The 24,341-nt window shown below is 35.5% G+C and overlaps 2 protein-coding genes across 5 annotated transcripts in view; one reads left to right on the top strand and one right to left on the bottom strand.

The window, feature by feature from the left end:
- LOC135833205 (neural cell adhesion molecule 1-like) overlaps nt 1-24,341 on the bottom strand; it is a 623,372-nt gene that overhangs the window by 590,612 nt on the left and 8,419 nt on the right. The window lies entirely within an intron of this gene.
- Nucleotides 13,881-21,498, top strand: LOC135833178 (probable cytochrome P450 305a1). Of its 2 annotated transcripts, none has more exons than XM_065346845.1 (8): nt 13,881-14,047; nt 18,216-18,470; nt 18,551-18,954; nt 19,192-19,300; nt 19,495-19,675; nt 19,810-19,927; nt 20,018-20,159; nt 21,145-21,498. In XM_065346845.1, the coding sequence occupies exons 1-8, from the start codon at nt 13,960-13,962 to the stop codon at nt 21,318-21,320; spliced, it is 1,473 nt and encodes a 490-aa protein (XP_065202917.1). In that variant the 5' UTR covers nt 13,881-13,959; the 3' UTR covers nt 21,321-21,498. The 2 variants fall into 2 exon arrangements, with proteins under 2 accessions (XP_065202917.1, XP_065202918.1); XM_065346846.1 differs by lacking the exon at nt 13,881-14,047 and adding an exon at nt 17,941-18,040.

The raw sequence follows: 24,341 nt of genomic DNA, 5'->3' as shown, positions 1-24,341 counted from the left end.
AACCACGAACAACGCCGAAAAAATTGTCAAAAAGAGGAAACAAAAAGTCCCTAAACCAGACAATCTGGTTTGAATAATGTACCGAATTATTAATTTCTCAAGGACCTTAATTATTTCGCTAATTAGTATGAAATTTCAATGATGAAACTTGAGAAGTTGCGTAAGAAACCCAAATTTTCAAATTAGCGAGTAGGATTTCAATCAAAGCCCTCGCTCGTGAGCAGAAAACCATCGGCTACAGTGAAAGACCAAGTGAAAAGCTGATTATTGATGGTATGCAGGTCCATTTTGATGCCCTGAAACGAACTCAAAAGAGTATTGTTCTGTTCCAAGTGATCGCTCCCTATATTGTGGATCTGAGCTCTTCTCCTTCCTCAAATAAAGTTTCGACCAATACTGTAGAAAAAATTGATCCTAGCACGAAAGTATGGTAGCACAGAAGCATAATAATCTAGCCATTCTAAATGGTGCCATCAACTAAGTTCGTAGCATCATATTCAGATACATTTTCAACTATCGAGAATTCTTCTAGGAGAATCTCACTCCATATAAATTCACCCTCTACTCTTCATCTTGAAATGTAATCAAGATTTTGTAATCTAGTACACGCGATTTTCTCGGCTCTTATCCAAGAGTCCGAATCGCACCATTTATGACCTTCTTGAACCAATTTTATAAAAACGAATGAATTCTGTTTTTGCTTCAGAATCTCGTTATTTACTGTAGAGGTACTTGTGTGTATCCAGTAAAAAGTGTACCAGTAGCAGAGACGAACTGAAAAACACCGTATGACGGTGAATTAAAAATTAAATGTCTCAACACATGCCTGCAAGCATACGTTGAAGATCAACACTACAGATTCCATCACTGTAGCGAATCATAACCCCCCCACCCCACCCCCAATAAACATTTCATTTTTTTTTGTAATACCTGCCATAATAAAAAAATACCAGAGTTCAATAGATCGAAGTGGGAATCATCCCTTCGAACTGGCCGCATTAGGAGGCATATTCCCCATAGCGATCGGTCAAAACCTTGTGATGAGACAAAGAAGAGCTAAGATCCATAATTGGGAAACGCGTTCATTCAGAACAGCGCAAGATTGATTTTTCGTGTAGTTTGTACACTCAATGGATATCAAATCAGAGCAGCACACTAGAAATCAGCTTCTCACATGATCTTTCACCCCAACCGATATTTTTCTGTCAACAAATAATCACTACAGCGAGGGCGGAAGATGAAAGCAACTGCTCCAGATTTTAAACAGGAGGATTCTTCAGCGTGAGTTAACTCCTCGAGGAAATAAAAAACGGTGGAAATTGGAAGTTCCCTTCTTGAAACAATTATAGGTACTTTGAAGTGAAGCGAGAATATTATTATTTAGAAAATTCTGAATTCCGAAAAAACAAACACATACGCATAAATAATACGATGCAGCTCCCTCAGGTGCACTAAAGAGGGATGCGAGTGTACCAGTACATATTTAAAAAATTACTCCCAATAATTTTTCACCACAAAAGTTTTGGCCGAGAGAAGATCTTGTTTTCTTTCAAAAAATACGTTTAAAATCAAAACCCACCATCTTTGTTCTTTGTATGTATACTAGTTAAAAACAGAGTCACACAATACGATATGTATCCACATCAAAAACTATTATTCGAGAAAATGTACCATTCCATTCACACACATTTTTCAATTCTCTAACATCTTATTTATCCGCTACTGGGAGTAATTTAAAAGCTAATTCTTCCAAATTTTCAACCTTGCATGAATGTCTGAAATGCGTGTAAAGCTGGACTGCATCAAGAAGGTTTCTGATTCTGGCACCCACACACTCAACAGCTATGAGTATAATCACAAATATTATGGCCAAATACAGCTTGCTATGGCACTGAGTGGTATTAAGTCTGCTAAACTTCTGATTTATTGTCATAAGGATAAGCAAAATGTTGTTATTGATGTGTTACATTGTACCAGTTCCAACCTTCTGTCCATTAGTCCAACCGAAGCCGAAATGAATGCTGAAGGAAAGTTGGGTCTTCTGACGCATGAAAAGGGGAGAGGGGGTCAAAAATTAGATATTCTATGAAAAGTCTATATCTATGTACTTTGTTACGACATATGTTTTATAATCAATTTGTAGGTAATAAAAAATGTAATTTATTTAATTATAGAAATTTACTTTAAAATTTTATTAAAATAATTAATTTTCAATTTTATTAATTATAATTTATTAAATTTTAATTATTCTATAATCTACCTATATCTTGAATTAGTAATTATAAATTATTGAGGAAATTCCTATTTTAGTGCAAAGGTCGAGAAAATCCGCCAACGTCAAGGCCTGGTAGACTAAAAGGGCATTCATATGGCAGCCATATGACGATCACACTGACTAAAGGAACTGAACCCCAAAATTCCGCGCCATCGATGAAAGACGCCAAAAAGTTCCACCTCTACAAAGGAATAAAAGGCAACAATTTGATCTCAATGGTCATCGACCAACTTTTCCAAAATATTTTTTCTATAAGCCACTTTCTAATTACTTTTTCCAGCTTTTTTGGGTAGGTACTTTTGAGTTACCTTTTTTCATTATTATATTAGGTATTATTATTTTTCAGGATAATTTGAACGCTTTAGCAGAGTTGCGCGTTGAATTTGCGTTGCATTCGAAGATAATATGGTACTTTTCCACTTGGTAAGCCATTATTATTTATTTTGATTTATTCACAATCCTCTCATGTTCACCAGTCGGCACCTCATGTCTAGCGTCGTCGCGTTCAAGGATGACGTCGTTGATACCTGGATCGCGTATTTGTCGCGATGCAGAGATCCGACGGAGTCGAGCCACGATCCATTCACCCTACAAAGTGCCGACAAAATAAGAAGCATAAGGCTAAGCGAAATCTAAACAAATTCAGTGCTGTAGAGGAGAAGATCCTTCTTCAGCTAAATGTGCTGAGAAAGTCGTTTCAGCTCGTCGATGAGAGTAAGACATACTTCAGACTAAGAAACGTAGTTACATATTATATTATGTATTCAAATTTTTTGCAGTTGACGAAAAATCAAAATAGCCATTGTGGCAGGTCCAATTTTGGAAAAAAGGAAAAGAAAAGTCAAAAATGTCGATGTTTTTCAACGGTTTAAGCTCAAATTGGATGACTTCCAGCATGTCAACATTTTAAATGTGCTTAATATCTCTCATTTCTCCACTTAAATCATATTGCATTTCACGACCTGATGCTTGTTCAATTATGGGCCAAAAGGGAACTCATTTTTATTGTATAGGAATATCAGCAAGTGAAGAAAGGAAAGTACAAATGATAATTGAAATTAAAGATGGAGAGTATAGGATTCTGATAAAATACAGAACTCATGAAATATAATACTCCTTTTTCAACTAGAGTAGTAATATTTTTTCATCCTCATATGACACATACATCAATGTAAAATCGAAGCGCAGAACATGAAAAAAACATCTGTAGGAGGTGGTTGGGCGAAGCCCAAGGGGGATTAAGTGGGGATGAAGTCACCTCCAAACACAAGCGAAAAACAGGAGCGTAGCGAGGGTGCAAGTAGTTCAAGAGTCTTCAAAGTTTCTGTCACAAAAATTTGGCTCTTACGATTTTTTTTTTCGATTGTTATTCAATTTTTCAATTTTTACTAGGACTTTTTTTTTCATTTTGGCTCATCAAAACATATCGAAATCCCTCACTCTTGGACACTCTGTATGCATCCTCTCATAACTTTCTGTAATTTTGATCGTCAAAAAGAAAAATGTCAAAGTTGAAAATTTCAAAAAAACAATGCTACTCGTAATATAATTTGTTTGCAAATTATTTGAAAACAAAACTGAAGACGAAAATATACCTTGTTTCCTTTTCCGCAAACCATGCAAAACGTGTTGTAACGTATCTCGAAAAACACCACCATCTCCACGTGGACTCAAATTACTTGGAAATTTGTCGAATTATTTATCAAAGGGCAAAATCGTCTACCGTTGGGTTAAATCTGCTTGTAGAGGTTAAAGTTGAATGTAAAACTAATAAAGATTCTCTCGATAAAAGGCAACTACCCCAGCTACGCAGGCTGGGCTGCTTATTTATAGCGCCACTTTCGAGCTATGAAACGAATATAAGAAGCCGACGAAAAGGGGTGCGAAAGAAGCTACAGTATAAGAAAGTTTAAAGCGAGAGACTATTCGTTTATAGTGCTTACACATAATGAATTGAAATTTTTCTTTATCCATTTCCCGCCGCCGAGGTGAGAGGGGAAAAAAATAACCGTATACGATTTCAAATTCGTGATGGCGCGAATAAATCATTAATTCGAGCAGAAAATTACGCCACCATGACGTATATGAGCGATTGAATTTAATTGTCTGTTACATTTTACGGTTTTTAAATTTCTGTATGGTGAAAAACCGTGTATAGCAATATAGCATACTGTTGTATACGAATGGTACGTATATCTATAGTATACAAGGCGATAAATTTATACGATTTTTTCGGCTACAGACTGATGGTATTTTTAATAAAGTTGAAACGAACCAGCGTAGCGGTGCGGTATCCAGAGAGAGGCAAAACTTTGATAAAATTTCAACTCATAAATAAAACGTTGGCGTATTTGATTTTTATGTATAGCGAGAGACTGAGGGAAAAAAAATACGTACGACACAACTATAATAAACCGAGAGTATACGAAAGAGAGAAAGATGAAGTGGAGGCTACAAAAGAATCTTCTTGTTCCTTCAAGGAGGGGGAGGGGGAGTAAAAAAAAATCATTGGAAATTTCGTGTACGAGTACGATTCGGAAATGTTGTTGCATTTACATGAGCTTATAAAAGTTTCACATTGAACTTGATATAACAGCTTTCATTTGGAAATAAAAAATAGATAAACGTCGAATCTCCGTTTTTACGGTCCAACTTGAATTTATTGCCCAAGTGAACTTTGATTTTTTTTTCTTTCGTAATCGCTGCGTTCGCATGTGTACGGCGAGTTTTTGCAAGAGAATAAATACAGCGTGTGTCTGTGTTCTGCTGTACTCTAGCATTTGAACGCCCAGCTTGTCTGGACTAGGTTGATAGGATGTGGTTGGATTAAAACTAGTGGAAGCCACGATTTGAAAAAATTGGTTTTTCAAAATTTTGATTTGGCAGAATCCCCCCCCCCACATTTAAACTTCTTGAGAGCTCAACGCGGTTTAAATAGAAAAGAAAAGGTTGTTTGATACTTTCGTCAGCTCCAAACGGATTTTCACATTAGACAAACTAAGAAACCTTGAGAGGTCTTGTGGCAAGTTTCCTTTTTTCCTTTTTAATCCTTCAATGAATTGAACTACGATACGCTCATATTAGGTCATTAAAGTTGAAGAGCAAGACGATAGCGATGGTCTAAGTTACATGTACCTAGTCATATTCCAAAAAGTTGAAAAGGAGAAGGGGATATAATTGGACAAACTCGCAATTATTCTCATGCAGAGGTACCTCGGATTTTTGAGCAGTAACATTTTCGAAAAAATACAAGGGAATGGAAAGCCCTGGCACAGGACTGCTCTCATCATTCCTCAAACCCACTCAAGTAATCCTAAACTCCCCTGCCCAAACCTTCAAACCACGATCTAAGAAAAAAAAATGAAAAAAATCAATAGATTCCAGGGACCGAATGGTAAAAGGTAGGTAGGTATTCGTAGATTAGAACTTCTCCAAGTACCTATCTAAACGTTTAACCAACTTTAACAAAAATTTACGTTAAAAGCTTTCGGAGTTTATTTCCTTTTCTTTTTCGGTATAAAATAAAGTCTAATTTATTTAGAATTTATTCGACGATTTCACGCTTTACACCCGCATCTGTCGTAAAAAACGTAACTGAAGAAGGAGTCGAGGAACGTGAGAATAGTACCGCTGCTAATACCAACAGCTTGGTCGTATATTTCAAAAATGTTTTCAAATTAAACCACCGAGTGAAAAGGAAACAAGACGAAGACGACAAAAAATCAACTCGTATTCCGCATCAATTTCACGTAAACTACGTAAACGATCGTTTTGTCGTCTTAATTCTCGCTCAGTTCAAGTAACACCCATCCAACGTTATCGTTTACATAGAAAGAACGCTGTACAGTGTACAGCTGGTACCTCATAGCAATAACCGATATAACAAAACGATTTTCCTCGTATTCTATGCAGAAAAAACTCGCTGTACTAAATTTTTCCATTAGTCAAAAGCATCCAAATTACACGACAGTTCAAAACACGAAGACCTTCCGCTACGGTTTCGGTTAATGAAAGGTTCTCGTTCGTTTCGTTCATCAACCTTATGAAGTGTCTCCCAGCTATTTGGATGGAAAGTAATCTCAGTGGTAGCCCTTGGCCCACGGACCACACCACTAAAATTTCATCTGTCATTTTGAGTTGAACTTCCATAGTAAAATTATGAATTATCAAATTTTCAAAAACCGCTACTCCGACGCTCACGTTGTGGGAAAGTTTTGACCCACGCGCTTGACCAAAGGGCATGTTATATTTTCTCTTTCAACTAAATTTTTCGTATCATAGCTCATTTTTCGAAGATAATTCAAATTTTTTATTTTCGATGAAAATTTGAATGATTCTTGAAAGATGTATGTAATACGAAAAATTTAGCTGAATGGGAGAATGAAAGAAGTCCCTTGCGCAAGCACGATGAGTTGGAATTTTCACACGATAACGCCGTGGAAAAAACCTGAGCGTCGGGGTAACGATTTTTGGAAATTATAAAGTGGGAGCTCTTTTAATGATGATGTGGTATTTGGGCCAAGGGCTACCATGAGACCACTTTCCAACAAACTCCTGGGGGACACTTTCCCAAAACTTCCGAAGATATTATGGGATTCAATGATTCGAGGGTAAATCCAAGATTTTAAAGTGGTGACGCCATTCCATCGAGAATATACGTAAAAAGGCAATCTTATGAAATACCAAGAATATCAACAGAGATTGCGGCTTGCTCGAGAAAACTAGGGCTCTTCTTTTCGAAGCAATGATGCCCAATAAATATTGGAGCTTTGCTGTCGAGGCCGCCAATCAAATTCTCAATCATTCTCTCTAAATTTGAAACAGTGAAATTTCACTGCTAAGCAGTCACGACATTTTGCCTTTTTAAAAGCAGTAGTTTTTTACTGCAAAACGGTGAAAAATCAACTGAATTGGTCAGTGAAAATGATTTTTTACTGACCAAGTCAGTAAATTTTTTACTGTATTGCAGTAAGAAACTACCGCGTATAAAAAGGCAAAATGTCGTGACTGCTAAGCAGTGAAATTTCACTGTTTCAAATTTAGGGAGTATGCCTCAAATTTCATCCCCTTGTTCTTTTTTTGAAAAATTTAATCTCATGGATTTAGGAGTATTTTACAAATTCTCCTCTTGCCTTTCAACCAGCAATGACAGCCAAAATACATACTGTCATCTGGGAGGTTTTAGAATAGCCGGAAGCTGGGGGGGGGGGGATGATAAAGTACAGTCATTCACGCGAATTCGCGACCATAAGAAGACGACGGATCGATTTCAATCGTTAACTATTCAACTATTCACTGATTGCAAGAAAGTATTTGCTCTCACACTTTTTTCAACTTTCTACATTAAAAGACGCTTTATAGGGAGCTTTTACTGCTTAAGCCTCATGAGTTTACTAGCATCAGAAGACATCACTCCTTAGAACATTTAGAACTAAATGTTCTAAGCAAGTAAGCATTCATCATCAATCAGTTGATGAAAACTGTATGGAAAAAAAAGTAAACTGAAAATAAAGAAGAAAACGAAAAAATCGCAATTGCAAATCATCATAATTAATTACTTATTGATATCTAAGTTTTGTCGAATATTGTTTATCAAATGAAATCAAATTCAATGTTTTTAATAAATACCTAATATAATGATAAAATAGTAAACATTTTATTTCTTTTTGCTAAAACACAATAAATGAAGATGAATATGTATTCAATTACAACAAGGTTACTCGTGCTTCACGCAATAACCCTAAATAGATAAGCATTCTGGAGCCTGCTCGTGCCTTCGTGCACCCCGAGAAACGCAAGAAGTTGGACAATCGGTCCAAGCAATATGTTTTGGTTGGATTCACAGAAACTGGCTATCAGCTCCTGGATGAGGCTACGGATAAAACCAGCGAGCATACTCATGTCGAGGTAGATGAGTCGGTGAAATATGGAAAAACCTGAGCGTCTGAGTAACGATTTTTGAAAATTTTAAAATTCAAAATTTTATATGGGAGTTATTCTCAAAACTGGCAGCTCAAATTCTAATTATGAAGTACTTGGGCCATGGGCTAACACTGAGACCATCTTCCATCAAATCCCGAGGGGGGGGTGAGGTTCTCTAGATAGTTATTATTAGTCCCCAATCCCAGATAGAGAACGTTAAGAGCGTTAGGGTGGTCCGTCTCTAAACTTTTTTCTTTCGTTATTTTTTTAAAATTGGAGTGGGAAGGGGTTCGATAAAAATTATACAGCGACCCCAAAAGCAGGAAAAATTATTAGTGCCTGACTTGAACCATTCACATTGAAAATCATAAAAAAGTTCTTTCGAAAAAATTTTTCTGGTGATCGAGTGGTCATATTACATTCATTTTGTAATGAAGACTGTTTTCGAAATTTTCTCACTTTTTCAGGTCACTTTACACAGCTTTTGAATATGTACAAAATTTTATCATGTTTTCAAGCCATGCGAAACCTCTGGAAACGTGGGAAAAAATTCCAAAAACGGTTTTCACAATTTCGAGAGGCAGAAAAAAAATTCAAAAACTTTTTTTTTGCTTTTCGATGTAAATTTAGAAATTCAAAACTACAGAAGAAAAATAATGGTTTGCGCCAGGGATCCAAAATTTTATTTTCAGTTTTTTGTGCTCCCTTCACAATATTTCATCAAATCTTCCACCAATTTTCAAAAAAAAAAAAAATCAAAGACAATCTACCACAACGAGCTTTGCTCAAAAGGGGAGTCAGGCCTCTCTTAAACCAGGCCACTTTTTTGCAAAGAGAATGAAGAACAGCACAATCAGCAAAACGAGTTTGATGAAAATACCAGAACTCCAGCGGAGTATCAAAAATATGTACAGGGTGTTCCAGAATAACCTTTCACATTTTGGTGAGCACTGATCTGCGTTCAAATGGTGTTAGGGGAATGGTAAAAGCGGTTCCAGGTAGCCAACACATGCCGAATTATGTTTCAGTATTAATTTTTTACCATGGAGAAGTGGACGGCTGTGCAGCGCGCTTTTATTGTAAAGGCCTTTTTCAAAAATAATGACTCTTACATTAGTGCAATTCGTGCCTTCCGCAAACATTTTAAACTTACCGGTAAAAGTGAAGTGCCATCGAGGCCAACAGTGAAATTATGGGTAAAAAACTTCGAGAAAACCGCTCATGCTTGTAAAAATAAGCCTACAGGTCGGAAAAGATCAGTAAGAACGCCAGAAACAACGGACCGAGTAAGGCATTCAGTACAGACTACCCCTACCACTTCAATACGTAAACGAGCGTTAAATTTAAAAATCAAACCAACTTCTCTGCAACGAATTTTATCTGAAGACCTCAGTTTCCATCCATATAAGATTTTAATCATTCAAAAGTTACAAAAAACTGATTTTGTGAGAAGAAAATCATTTGCCGAGGATATGCTTACAAGAATTGATACTGGTGAGATTCCATTGAACTCGTTACTCTTTACTGATGAAGCTCATTTTTATCTAAACGGTGATGTGAATAAACAAAATATGCGCTACTGGTCGACAGAGAATCCGATGATAATACACGAGAAACCTCTACACTCCGCTAAGTTGACTGTTTGGATGGACGTGGCTAAATTCGGTATAGTGGGACCGTATGTGTTTGATGAAACGGTGAACGGTGAGAGGTATCGCAAAATGTTAAACGAGTTTCTCATTCCTGAATTGAAACGCAGACACAAGTATAGAGTTACTTGGTTCCAACAGGATGGCGCTACCTGTCATTCCGCAACGGACACGATTTCTTTATTGCGTGAGCATTTTGGTCATCGAATAATTTCGCTGAACACAGAAATTTCATGGCCACCTCGATCCCCTGATTTTTCAGCATGTGATTTTTTTTTATGGGGTTACCTCAAGTCAAAAGTATATCAAGATGATCCTAGGACTCTGAAACAGCTCCTAGATAATATTATTCGTGAATCAAGACTGATTAGAAGAGAAATGCTCAACAAAGTGTTCAATAATTTAAAAAAACGTTTGGTCGATTGTGTCAAAAATGATGGAAAACATCTTGGTGGAATAATTTTTAAAACTTAATTTATAATGAAAACTCAAATATATGGTCTAAAAACGGCACATTTCTACTTCATTTTGGTTATAAAAAAATTTCCGTAACCATTTTTCTCTCAGAGCTACTAATAAAACAAAAGTGAAAGGTTATTCTGGAACACCCTGTAGAATACGGAGTCCTGCTCGAACACGTCTGCTGGTATTGACAACATCGTCAACTCCATCATCGGGGTGCTCTTCAAACACCACTCCCAACTATGTACTAATCACGTTATTTAATGAGTGTATATCTGCCAGAGATATTTCCCAAAACCATGGAAAAAGGGACGCGTGGTGTTTATACCCAAACCAGGGAAGGACTCAGCGACAACAGACTGATATAGACAGACCTATCACGTTGTTATCAGTTCTTGGCAAGCTCTTCGAAAAGATTATAAACGGACAACTCTGGGAATTCCTCAAAAGAAATTACATTATTAGCCCTACTCAATTCGGCTTCAGAAAGAGAATGTCGACTGAACATGCGATTAGAGCTCTATTGGATAAGCTCAATCAAGGCACAAAGAAACACAGCAGAGTGGCAATGATTTCGCTAGATGTCCAGGCGGCGTTTGATTCAGTATGGTGGCCTAGAATATTGACGGTTCTCAAGAGACTTGGCTTCCCTCCGCTCCTTATTGATCTTATCTGGAGCTACTTCAGAGACAGGGTGGTGCAGGCAGACATACAAAATGTTCTGCTCGTAGAACTAGGATGTCCTCAGGGCTCCGTGTGAGGCCCAACAACGTGTCACTGGGCTCACCTAGAGCGAAAAGAACCATTGACTTGGATAAGACCTCGCCGAACGAAATTGAGAAAAAATGTTCGCCAAAAACCACACCATCAGTTATACATACCACAACGTAGAGTTGAACCTAACGAGGAGCACGAAATAGATTGGTCTAATTTCTACGGAGAATTGGCCAGAAGAGGAAGATCGATTACAACTGAACTGCCGAGGAAAATAGAAAAATTGTATCAGGGTGTCTACCAAAATTTAATTTTCAAAAATAGCGACTTTTCGCGACTTTTAGCAACTTTTTTTCGCGACTTTTAGCGACTTTTTTTCAGTTAAAAGTACCTCCCCCCCCCAAAAAAAAATTTCCAACGAAAAAAATGTTTTTTTTTTTTACCAATCGCCATCAACTAAAAATAAGAAAAGTTTTTAAAATTTGAAGTTTGGACAATTTATAGCGACTTTTTGGTATTTTTGGCGAAAATCGCGACCTTTTCGCGACTTTAGCGCCCTATTTTCAAAATCGCGACTTTTCGCGACTTTTAACGCTATAGCGACCTGGTAGACACCCTGTGTATGTACCATCCCGAAAGTGCCTACAATTTTGTCTCACAATTCAGGCACAATACGATTCAAGGCTCGACTCTTTTTCATGAACGGAATCGCATGCATTGGAGATGGATTGGTCTTCAGTTTAGTGCAGAATAAGTAAGCAATTTTTTGTTTTTTAAGACCACATTGCATTGGTTATAATAACATAACAATAAACAAAATTCGATGGAAAAATTTCACCGAGATTTTCTAACAAAATTAGTTTTCTTCAAAAATCATTGAACTTTGAGTGTGGTTTTGAGGACAAGGAAGCGTCGTATGTAAATTTTGCATGGAACATTTTTGAAAGGAAATTTCATGTATGTAGATTAATTTTGTACACAACCATTTTTTATGTAGAGGAAATCTTTATGGAGAAAACCCAAAAAACTGAAATTGAGTGTGGTCCCACCCCCTCCAAAGCCACCCTTGATCACCTTTTTTTCAACCTTTGGCACATTCCATGTATAAATCCACTGGGCCAGATGAAAATATGTAGATAGGTACTTGACTACATGTACCTAGATGAATCTTTTATCGTACAACACAGAAAATAATTAACGAATAAATGTTTATCAGGTTTCAGGTTCTTGGCCCTTTTATAACCTTCACAAAATATACTTCCACATTTATTCAGAATTTATTGTAAGTATTCCAATATTAATTTTCAATTGCCTACCCACTCAAAAAAAAAAGTGTTTCAAAAAATATCTATCAATCAACATAGGTGCATCGCATACGTCCACTAATTGAGTACGTACGAGTATGTGATGATTCTTAATTAATAATTGATGAACGCGTTAATTGTAATTTGATAATTAATAGCGTGATAAAGCTAATCGCAGCATTTTAAAAACAGTCAAGTTATCTCTGTAGGAGCTTGGAAATTTTAAAATGGAGAAGTTTTGAAATAAGTAGGTAAGCATAAGACTACTGGTCTTTACATGGAACGAATGGAAAATTTTTTAAAACAAACATCGATTAATCAAGATGAAGAATCGAAGCGTTTGTATTTATTTGAAAATATTTACTCGAATCCATCTTTCATTACTTCATTATAATATAGTTCGATGGTAAATAACAAACATTAGCACACCGTTCGTAGGAAAAATTCCATTTCGTTAACATATTATGTAGGTAGTAGGTACCTACACCTAGCACCTATTTAAATGTCATAATGCACATATCGAGATTCGAGAACATCTAATCAGTAGCTCAATTTGTATTAAAACAAATCAATAGTAGCTACCAATAAACGTGATTTTATTTCCAAACGTGTATTACTCGTATGAGCACACGTTTTTGCAGAAAAGATAACGTTTTAAAACAAGAATAAATTTGTACCTACATTTTGATATGATACTCGGATATCTTCTTCAATTTTGACGTTATCGTGCAAAAATCACCATTGCAGCCTGTTTAAATTCTTACGCCCATTTTTCACTAAAAATTTAGGCGGATATTCAACGATCAGTGATCACATTCATTCCACGTGTTCTCTGGGAGATAGTGGTGCATAAGGTTATTCAATGATATTCAGATCACCGAGCCTAACATCCGATTCAGAAACCCCGTAATTCTTCTCCCAATAAGCGCTCTAACAAAGAAATCATGGATGATAATTTTGTAGGTAGCCTACACGTTCGTATTCAACGATTAAAACATTATATAAGTTGAGATATATTGTTGCGAAATAATCAAAAACTACAAACCATCCATAACTAATTAGATAAGTACCACGATGTGAATGTTAGCACTGTAGCTAACCCGATAAAGATGATCAAATAGGTAGGTAATTGTATGTACTTCCATGAATTCTGCTCGCAAAAGAATACCTACCTACATACATCACGTGGCTAAAATTGTTAATAATTTTCCATCCAAATTAAGCATATCATCAAATACTACTAGGTACAGAGCCGATAAAACTCAAACATTACATACACGAAATGAAACGAGTTCACTCTATCTACCTTTTCATTAAAATATTCCATCTTAATATTTTGTTTGTAGACGACGAACCGGAAGTGCGCCCATTATGCCAATAATTAAACTCCAATTACCTAATTTATCACCATCTTTTGTAAAGTATTAATAATTTTATTGCGAAGTTGATTAGAAATTTTTATCACGTTTGGATGGCTGCATCTTGGAAACGTGATGATAATGATAACCATTAACCTTTGTACGTAGAATTCGTAGCATCCGTGCATAAATCTGTTCGAAGCTCCGGTCGTCAGTTCAATACAACCATCCATAGACGCAACTTTCACTGCCAACGTTTTGAAAAATCTAAAAAAATGTCGTTGCTGATCGTAGGTTGTGTTTTTGTGGCCACCGTTTTGTATTTAATTTCAACTGTAATAAAGCCGTCCAATTATCCGCCAGGTAATTTTGTTTATAATTTATTTTTTTATTTGTATTTCGTAAAATAGATAGCCCAACAATTTACACACTTAGATACTTGATCACATCACATTTAGGTGTAATTTTTTTCAACCTCATTGCATTTTCACGATCAATTACAAGATAAGAGAAGGCAGATACTATCCACTTATTAAATTTATACTTCATCTACGAGATATATCACGTGCTTATACAAATGGATTGGTATTTCTCAATTAAATAGACTGATTAGAGATACTTTTGAATGGTGAAGTAATGATGCGTAAGATAATCCTACAGTTAGTTAATTCCATTCAAAATTATTTTACATTCAAATGCGAAATCGTTCTCATAATTTTTGATAAATGTTTGAATCAGTGTGTTACTTATCAATCACGCATATTCAATTCACAATGGAAAAATAGCAAATATACGTTGATGGTTTCCCTATGGACAGTTTCTAACCTAAAAATAGTCGAAAAATATGAATTTTCAAAATTTGATCAAAAATGATTCCGAAAAAAGTGTCTATCGAGATATTTTTATCTGCTGAGAGTCGAATACGACGCCAGCATTTCCAAAATGGAATGATTTGAAAGCGTCAAAATTGAGAGAAATCCCCTTTTGCGATCTGTTCACTTTCCAGAATTTATGTTCCATTAATTTTTTTCATGAAGTTAAATCCCTGCAAAATAAATATGAAAAAGGTAATATTTGAGGAAGATGAGACGTCAAAAAAAACACTTAGGAGCGTCTTGATTGAGGCCAACTTTAGTCACGTTTTGCAAAAATAATCCACAGGTAAATCCTAAAGAAAAAAATTAGAGATTTGGGTTTCTGAACCTTCCTGATGCATTGAATTCAACACTCGAGACCACTCTCAGCTCTCAGCCAACCAATTGCAGCGTTTGTGTGAATTTTTCTGTGATACTGATTTTTTTTTTTTTTTCAATAATAGGTACAATTAGATTTAATTGCAATTTGAGTTATATTTTAACTTGTGACAGTTGAGTATTGTTGATTATTGTATCTTTCCTCTTTGCCAATTCGATTGGCGAATAACAAAAATTACGAATTCTCATCAAGTTTGTGACATGGCACATGGCACGTAATTCTCCTCATTTTACAAAAATCAGCGTTGGATTTCTATTCTGCAGGTTAATTGTATCCCGATGAACATTTTTTTCGAGGTCGCTTTGACCAAATATTCGAAATTCATATTTTCCCCTCATTTTAGTACCTAAGTGCAAAACAAAAATTCAATTTAAAAAAAGTGAATTTGAACAATTCGGTCTTAATGAACGCCAATTTTTTTTACCATTATCGTTAATTTCAAAAAATTAATAAAATAGCCAAAAAAATTTCCAATTTATTCGGACTTTTAAAATTGACAATCTAATGGTCAAAAAGTTGGGACTACTGTATTCCAAAAAAGTGATATCTTCCGATGCTTTGGCACAATTAATGCGAAATATTTTGGGAACAAAATATTTTCAAAACACGAGTTTACTCTAAAATTAGCAATCTCAGATTTTCAACAGCTCAGGAGAACCCTAAAAATGGTCTTGAATTTTAATGGCAATATCCTAGGTCGATGCAGAATCTCAAATACTGTCTTCTGGAACAGGTCAATTCTTCCGAACAGATTAAGTAGGTACCAGAGCGAAATAACGACGATTTATTTCGAAAATCCTCCTCTTGGGTGACCCATATCTCCCTTCCATGGGCACCTCCACAGCATAGATTTTTTTCTCTGTTACTTCAAACTCAAAATTAAGGACTCAGCTGAATTTGGTCGAGATCCGTATACTTTTTTTCTCGAGATATAGGGCGGAGGGAGAGGAAAATCAACATAAAAAGTATGCAATCAGCTATTATAATGTATAGCTAGGTACTATATCATATATTTTAGGCGCTCGAAAACGAAAGATAAACCACTTAAAAAATTAGTATTTTGGATTCTTGACCCTGACCTACCACTTTGAAAACTTTGAAAAAAAAAATACCACAAATACTGTGACTTGGGGTTGACATTTTGGTAACAAAAAAAAACTAGCCTGCATCCTTCTTAGTTTCGGAGCAATATCAGCTTCAAATTATCTTCTGGGCTTTTTGGCTAGAAAACAGTGTAAAAAAATTGAAGAAAATCTCACGGATTGGCCCTCAATCTTTCTGTACACCAAAGAGATTTCAAAACTTTTGATCAACCTGGTGAAGAAAAGGGAATTTTTCGCACGAAAAGCACGTTTTTTTACATGGGAGAGAATGGGAGGCGGGTCGAATGAAATTTTTTCAGCTCTAAAAATCTGTTTTCGTCTCTACTAAAATATGTACATTGTGAATATTTTCAAACTCTGAGCCAAGGGCCGATTTACCAATTATATAATCGAAGATACCATTTAGATACTTTTCTGCTGAAAAAAATTGACCAATTTGGGCGAGAAAAATTGCGAAGAAATCAGTTTTTCGCGTTATTACAGGTCTTTTACTCATTATACATATTTTTTCATAATCGCACCTCTGAAAAAAGAAAAGTGACCAAAGTATCGTTTGAAAACTTAAAATGCACGCTTTACCCAGAAGACATGCAAGAAAAAATTTCAAAAAATTCCCATGAATAACTCTCGGTAGCATTCAACATTACTGCAAGTTTGAAAAAAAATCGGTTAAAAACTACCGAAGTTGTAAATTTTCAAATTGAACTGCAATTTCACCCTTTTCGAAAGGGTTACAGATGATTCGACCACCTGAAAATTCATCACAAAGGTCAGAAAAAATTCACCAAAAAATCATGATACATCGTATTCGATTCCAGTAAATCATTTCCTTACAATTCAATAGGTATTCTTAGGAAAGTGCTCGTTAAAAAATTATATACACCATAAGGTTCCCTTGGAATGAAAAAATTGGCGAAAATTCGCCAAAAAAAATGATGCAATATCGTACCGATTCGCATTAACCGGTTCTTTGCATATTTTTAAAATAGGTAGTCTTAATCATGTGAAAAGTTATAATTAGGTATACATATGTAATACCAGCAAAGTAGCTAATTAATGTGTTTTATTTCTTTAAAAATTTTATGATTATGTCCTTTAGCGATCAAATATTACACACAAAGTAAATCAATAGATAATGAAAAAAGTATTAGGTTTAATTATGCATTAATTATCGCAAACGAAGCGTACACTAAACTCTTATAGTTCGGCGATTCATCTTTGTAACACTCGACGACGCGAGTAATCATCGAATTATCATCGTGTAAATTTCATAATAACACGAGTTCTTTTACATGGTCCTATTTATTTTATTTTTTGTTAAGGTGCGTGGACGCCGAGTGTATTAGATGCCTCTACATGAATAGGGGATGAGAAAATATTTTATGAAATTAAAATAAAATATTGACGTTTTTCTCCTCTACCAATGGACGAAATTAGCCCATTCTCTTCAAATGTTCTATCGTTTTTAAATTTTATTGCAAAAGTGGTGCAAGCGAATTCACAGAAGAGGGACAATATAAGGTTATCATCGCTTTTGAAACATGACTTGGTCTGTTATGATGAAACTCTCTCGAAGAACGATAGTCGAACTACTTACCCACATTTTAGTTCAAGCTTGAGTAAAATTATAAATAAGTAGGTATGTAGTAGGTATGTCAAAACTAAAACATAGTTGATTGTTCAAAGTATAGGTATGTAAATATATTTACAAATCGTGAATAATTATCTATTTTGACACTTGAAACGATAGATAATTTTTGAAATACGTGTTTTGAAAAAAAAAAAGGAAACGAAAAATTTCATAGAACAGTAGTCGATAGGTCTAGGTACAACAACCTTGTAGAGACAGCTCACTCGATATGTTTTAAATATTTACAATGGTATAAATGCACAGCTTGTGAACAAAGTAAAAAAATGTGGTTGTTTATTGTAACCGTTATCGTAATTCTTATATTGTATTTAATTTCAATTATGAAAAAACCACCGAATTATCCTCCAGGTAATTTTAATTTCTTTAAATTGCACGATTTTTCTCCAAATATAAATGCCCACTCGAGTTCATCTTTTAAAATAAACTTATAAAAATCCATATTTTAATGAACATTGTCACATTGCAAAAGCACTCTGTGGTCTTATATCATTATGCTGATGTATTTTCTCATTTCTGATTCTAGGTCCTAGTAGATGGCCCATAGTAGGCAACACATTTTTCATCAAAAAACTAAGCAAAGAACTAGGAGGTCAATATAAAGCTCTACTAAAGCTACACGAAGATTACAAATCGAACATAATCAGTTTAAAGTTGGGCAGTGACGAATACGTTGTGGTTTTCGGACGTAAACTGGTGCAACAAGTTTTCACCAGGGATGAATTTCAAGGAAGACCAGACGGATTCTTCATCAGGTTAAGGACTATGGGTACTCGAAAAGGTAATAATAATTCATAACTGTCGACTTATGACTGACAACAAAATGAACTCGTGAATTTACGTACCCATCTCGAATTACAGGAATTACCATGACTGACGGCCAACTATGGCACGAACAACGAAATTTCGCCGAAAGACAACTCAGACAACTTGGTTTTGGCAAACTAGTGACCGAAAATTTGATCAAAGAAGAACTCGACAATTTCCTCACTTCTCTGGGTGATAAGCAAGAAGACGTATCGCTGAATAAGAAATTATCGTCGTCATTTTTAAATGTTTTATGGACTATTACCGGTGGTAAACAGTTCTCGAAGGATGATGACAAACTGGATGCGTTATTGATATTGCTGAGAGAACGTAGTAAGGCTTTCGATATGGCCGGTGGTTTATTGAACCAGTTACCGTGGTTGAGATTTATTGCGCCTGATTATTGCGGCTACACTTGCATCCAATCGTTGAACGCCAAATTATTCGAACTTTTCCAAGTAAGAAAACAACGTAGTTTAAAGTTTTGAAATTCTCAATAGCAAAGCAGGGAATTACAAAAAAAAATAATGCATACATATTAATTTTTTTCGGTGGGGGGGAGGAGGAGAGGGGGGAATGGGAATATGGGAAAAGTAGTACTTCTGCTTCGAATCAGTAATTTTTTTACATTCTTACATTTTTGGAAATTGAAATTTCTTTCAATACTTAATCAAATTTTTCACATCATTTTTCAGGGAATCATTAGCGAGCACAAGAAAACCATAACCAGTGAAACGAGAGATTTCGTAGATGCTTATTTGCACGAGAAGGAATCGGCGAATCCGGATACTAGCACGTTTACAGGTGAAAATTCCATTCAATTAATACAAGCACAACTTTAGACACCTGCCTAAAGTCCATGTTATGGACGAAATCGAGAATTTTGTTCATGAGCACTTGACTCGAGTACTCAAAAGATTGAAAATTGATCACCATTTGATTTGTATCGTTTCTCACGGTTTTAAAAGCACTTCACTCACTGAAATTATTTTCAACAGATGAACAATTGGTGGCCATTTGCTTGGATTTCTTCATCGCTGGTGCCCTGACAACGAGTTACACTTTGGATTTTGCTGTACTGGCAACTGCGAGTAACCCGAGTGTTCAACAGAAACTTCACGAAGAACTTGACAAGGTTTTGAAACCCAAACAGATACCATCCATAGAAGATAAAGCAAGGTATATTCACTCAAACATCCACCAATTACTAATGAAATTTTAAACAAATCACTCGATATTCGTTAAAAATTCAGTTTTCATCTTATTTTAATAAACCAACTGTTGAACTCATCGATTGATTTACGTGTTTACAGATTACCGTACGTCGAAGCACTATTATTAGAATCACAAAGATTCCAACATGTTGTACCTACAGCAGGACCTAGAAGAGTTTTAAAAGATACCTCATTAGATGGATACCTAATTCCCAAGGTAAGAATAAAAATCTTGAAATTTTAGTTCGAAATGGACTTATTATTTTTAATTAAAAATGAATACAAACACGTATAATGTGAATTTCAGAATACGATCGTTTTGATGAGCCTGAGATCGATTCATTATGATGAAGCTAGATGGAATGATCCTGAAGTATTTAGACCCGAAAGATTTCTGACTGAAGATGGACAACTGATTCCTGATGAAGGATTATGCACTTTTGGCTTAGGTAAATTATATTGAATCTCTAATATGATAGGTACCTGGATGATCGTCGCTTCGAATATTCCCTCGTCCTCCCCCTTCTCAACCATCTGCCAATCCCAATTTGCACATTGCACGAAATCGATTTCGAATCTCTGATAAAGCATAGTGCTTTGGACAGTGATGTACTCACCTAAAAATTTGTTGATTCGAAGGAAAACATTTTCAAAATATTGTCATCACAATTAAAAATGAACCGTATAAAACAGGTGCAGAGCTCGTTGGAGACCAGGAATAAATGATTCAAACAAACACAAAGGTGCAGGGCTTGTACTCGGTTACTTTCTAAGTACCTAACCAAAAATAACTTTTGGTTATTTTTCAACAAATTTGGTCATCAAAGAAGATACATCATTTTTAAACACTCAAACATTCAAAAATTTAAGTTGTCAAAGTCTTACTTTTCCACCAAAAATCCTAAAAAGTCTCGCCTTCCGTTAAATTTGCCAAAAAATTTAATTTTTTGTTTCATCGTCAGATCGTAGTTTGGAATGGGTTGTTTCGTAATTATTTTCACACTGAAAATTAAAGGGGTACTTGAAGTAAACGGTCATTCGGGTTTAGGATGTCTCATCAGTCATCATCGTAAACCTTTAAAACCACGAATTCGCAGCTATATTTTCAATTTTCACTCAGTTTCTGAGTTTTCATGAAAATTCCCCTTTTTTGGGACCATACCAATCAGCCCCTATCCATAATTGAGATACAGAAACGGTTTATATCTCATTATTGGCCAAGAACGTTTTTTTTTTTTTTTTGGAGGGGACTTCAATCCTGTGAGTTCAGCAGCCGGTTTTATACGTTGATGACATTTTAAATTAAAAAAAAAACCTTCGTTAGCTCTTTTGTTTGGGTCAAGCTCGATTTTCCCTCTACACTCGATAATACAATTATTTTCAATTAGACTTCTTAGGTAAATTGATGTTAAATGTATTACAATCATATTTCAGGTAAAAGACGCTGCCCCGGAGAAGTATTGGCGAAGAGTTTCTTATTTTTAGCATTTGCTGCGTTATTTAATCGTTACAAAATTACATTCCCCGATGGTAAAGGACCGAGTTCATTACCAGGAGCTGGTATTTTGCTGACACCTCAACCGTACACCGTTAACTTGGAAGCTCGTTGAATATGATCGATCATTCAAATAATCTCAAGGTTGAATCCTACTAGTCCTTTCGATGCGTTACACACAATCACTTTGGGCATATTTACATAATATTGTGAAACTTGTTGCATTTAAATGTTCATTTTATCTATGTATGTACATAATATATTAAATTAATAAATGTTTAAATGATACGAAAGGGATGACGAGTTTTTTCAACTAGGTATTCAATACTTATGTATACTTAATCAAGGAGAAAACATTTTTAATGCAACGTTAATATTTTTTAAATTTTTTATTGTTTGTTAAATTACTTCAAGTCGATGTAGATTGCAGATATTTCGAAGGGGTAACATCTGCGCGAAAATTACTCCTCACGTAAAGTAATTCAGCGTTCGAGACGCTAAACTTTCGCCATTTTGACGGCGTACGTACGTGGAAAACGTGTAAAAACTCATTTTCTTAACGGACCCCAAAAGACATTATAACACGTATGAATATCTATACAGACTACAGATAGTTATCGATAACTTGAGCTCATGGTGCGAGAAAACACGCGACTTGAACGAATATGCTAGTTGACTATTTAGGAAAAAAGGGCAATCAGAGTCGTTGTCGCCGAAAAGCGAGTATTTCGGGGCGTAACATCTGTACCAAACTTATTTTGAACGATATAATTTCATTTCCATAAGCTAAACTTTAGTCATTTCGAAAATGAAGGCTGAAAACGTATGAAGATTTACAACACCGTAGCTTAAATAAGTATCACTTATATGGATAACTACGAGTTTTCTAAAATACCGATGAGAAAAATTGCCAAAATCGTAAGATTCATAATTCCAAATCTTCTGGGAATCGTTGTACGTTTTTAGATTTCATTTTTGAAATGGTCAAATTCAACTTATTGTTTGATCGTGGAGATCCGAGATCAACGAGAAAATGTAAGTATAGGTATGGTCTTTTCGAGAGTGAAAAGTAGGTAAGTAAAAATATTTGCCTCGGATCAGCACGTTGCTCCACGAAACAACAACAAAAAAAGATCAGGAACCGTAATGAAAGAAAGCCTTTCTTGAACCCAACTTCATCCAATGCCATAATATTGTGGAAAGCTGGAATGAATCAGTGTGTAGCATGTAGCCATCACCCCCCTTGCGAGCAAAAATGGTCGTTTTTTCGTTTTGGAAGGATCAAAAAAAATCCTGTAAATGTAAAACTAATAAAACATAAAACATCAGATCTAAACTGAGACAATAAAAATCGAAATTGAAAAATGTCCAGAATGGTCCACAAAATTCGCTTATTCACATCATCGAACTTTGAAAATGAAAATATTAAATCGAAGAACTTTGTGCATATTAAAAAGAAAAAAGAATAACGTACGAAAGAACGCAAAGTTGAACAACTCTTCTACACAACAGACGAATAATGATCGGCCAGTCTTAGCATTCCCACAGTAGCGTCTGTGTACTTATATCAAGAATCGTGACCAATACGTTATCAAGTACCATTGAAAAATTCAAAGAGGCAAAAAACGTGCACCTTCTGACATCCCATCGGTAATGTACGGTAACATTAGCGTATTCTAGCGGATCTATCCAGCTGGTACTTTGAAGAAAAAAGAGGCAAACAGCAATATTAGCTTCGTGTATGTGGATGCATCGAAGTCATCCACGATGACCTCTCGATGCATTGAAAAATTTGTAGAAAATTCTTCTGAGGAAACATTTTGTTATGTAATTATGCGAGCAAAATTTTTACTTCTAAGAAACATTTTATTCGATTGTAATTTAGCGCTCGTCATCCGAACTAAATGATTAATGAACAAACCATCACTGATTAGAAGAGGGCCTTTGCTTTCTGTGTAAGTTGAATACTTACAGAGTGACCGGTCTTCGATTATTTTTCTTCAAAGTAGAAATTTTACCTTTCGTATTTCGACATAGATATCTACTGAGCACTATTATTTAATATTTACCCCTCCTCAGGGCGGTGGTCCTCCTCCAGATTTGGGCAACCTGAACATGCTCTGTACCCCCTGCTTCGAATGTTTCGGCCGCCAGACTCAGCCCGAACCCCGTGACTACAACGTGCTGATTCGTCTGCTCTGCGTCGTCAAGTGGGGGTTAGCACCCGAATATGTCCTGGACATCGCCCACCTGGCTGGGGGGTCAGGTTTATGACTTACTTAACCCGGACAGGGATCATCATCGCGGGCATAACATACGCCTTAACGTCAACCGCGCTGCACAGTTATGCGATCATTCTTTTATTGAATTCAAAAATGAAAAATGCTTAATCTTGCCTTACAGTAAAATTGGATTGAAAAAATCGCGAATCGCCTAAAATAATTTCAAATACTTGAACTTTATTAAATTAGATTTTGATTATCTATCTATCAGACACAAGCTCAAAGATGATCAACAGTATCGATCACCACTTTTTTTTAAAAACAATTTAAAATATTTTACGTAATACACACTCGTAATCTCATCATTACACCTCTGTCGCTAGATGCAAAATGTACGTCATTATGAGCGACCTAATGCCGGGTGAAACACGTACGTAATAGCCGTATTATGTACGTGGTGTTATGTGGCAACGCCGCGAAACTCGCCATTACGTACGTGTTACGTTTGGACATAATTTAACAAATTTAACCGGTGAAGTTTGGTCACTCATAGACGCACATTTTTTGCATCTAAACAACAGAAGTGTAAAATGGTGAGGTTACGAGTGTTTATTATGTAAAGCACCTTACATTACGCGATTAATAAAGTGTGTGATTATGAACTCGTGCAAAGTTACAGCGCTCGTCTTCGACTCGCGCAGTAACTTTGCACTCGTTCATAATCACCCACATTATTAATCTAGTAATGTAATGTACTATTATTTACGAGTAATTATCTAATAATTTGATAACATTGAATACTATATTTTTATATTTTATTAAGTAGTTTATTATAATTTTGTTTTTTCATTTTTAAAATAGATTTATTAAATTTATCTGTAATTGTGGAAAAATCATATAAAATCCACAAATCG

This window comes from Planococcus citri, chromosome 1 (assembly GCF_950023065.1).
Source record: "Planococcus citri chromosome 1, ihPlaCitr1.1, whole genome shotgun sequence".
NCBI classification, from domain to species: Eukaryota; Metazoa; Arthropoda; class Insecta; order Hemiptera; family Pseudococcidae; genus Planococcus; species Planococcus citri.
This window is presented reverse-complemented; position numbering and strand designations above follow the sequence as displayed.

Coding starts and splice junctions, on each gene's coding strand:
- LOC135833178 (XM_065346845.1), top strand. CDS start 13,960: ATGTCGTTGCTGATCGTAGGTTGTGTTTTTGTGGCCACCGTTTTGTAT. Junction 14,048..18,215: donor GCCGTCCAATTATCCGCCAG/GTAATTTTGTTT, acceptor TTCTGATTCTAG/GTCCTAGTAGATGGCCCATA. Junction 20,160..21,144: donor ATTATGCACTTTTGGCTTAG/GTAAATTATATT, acceptor ATCATATTTCAG/GTAAAAGACGCTGCCCCGGA.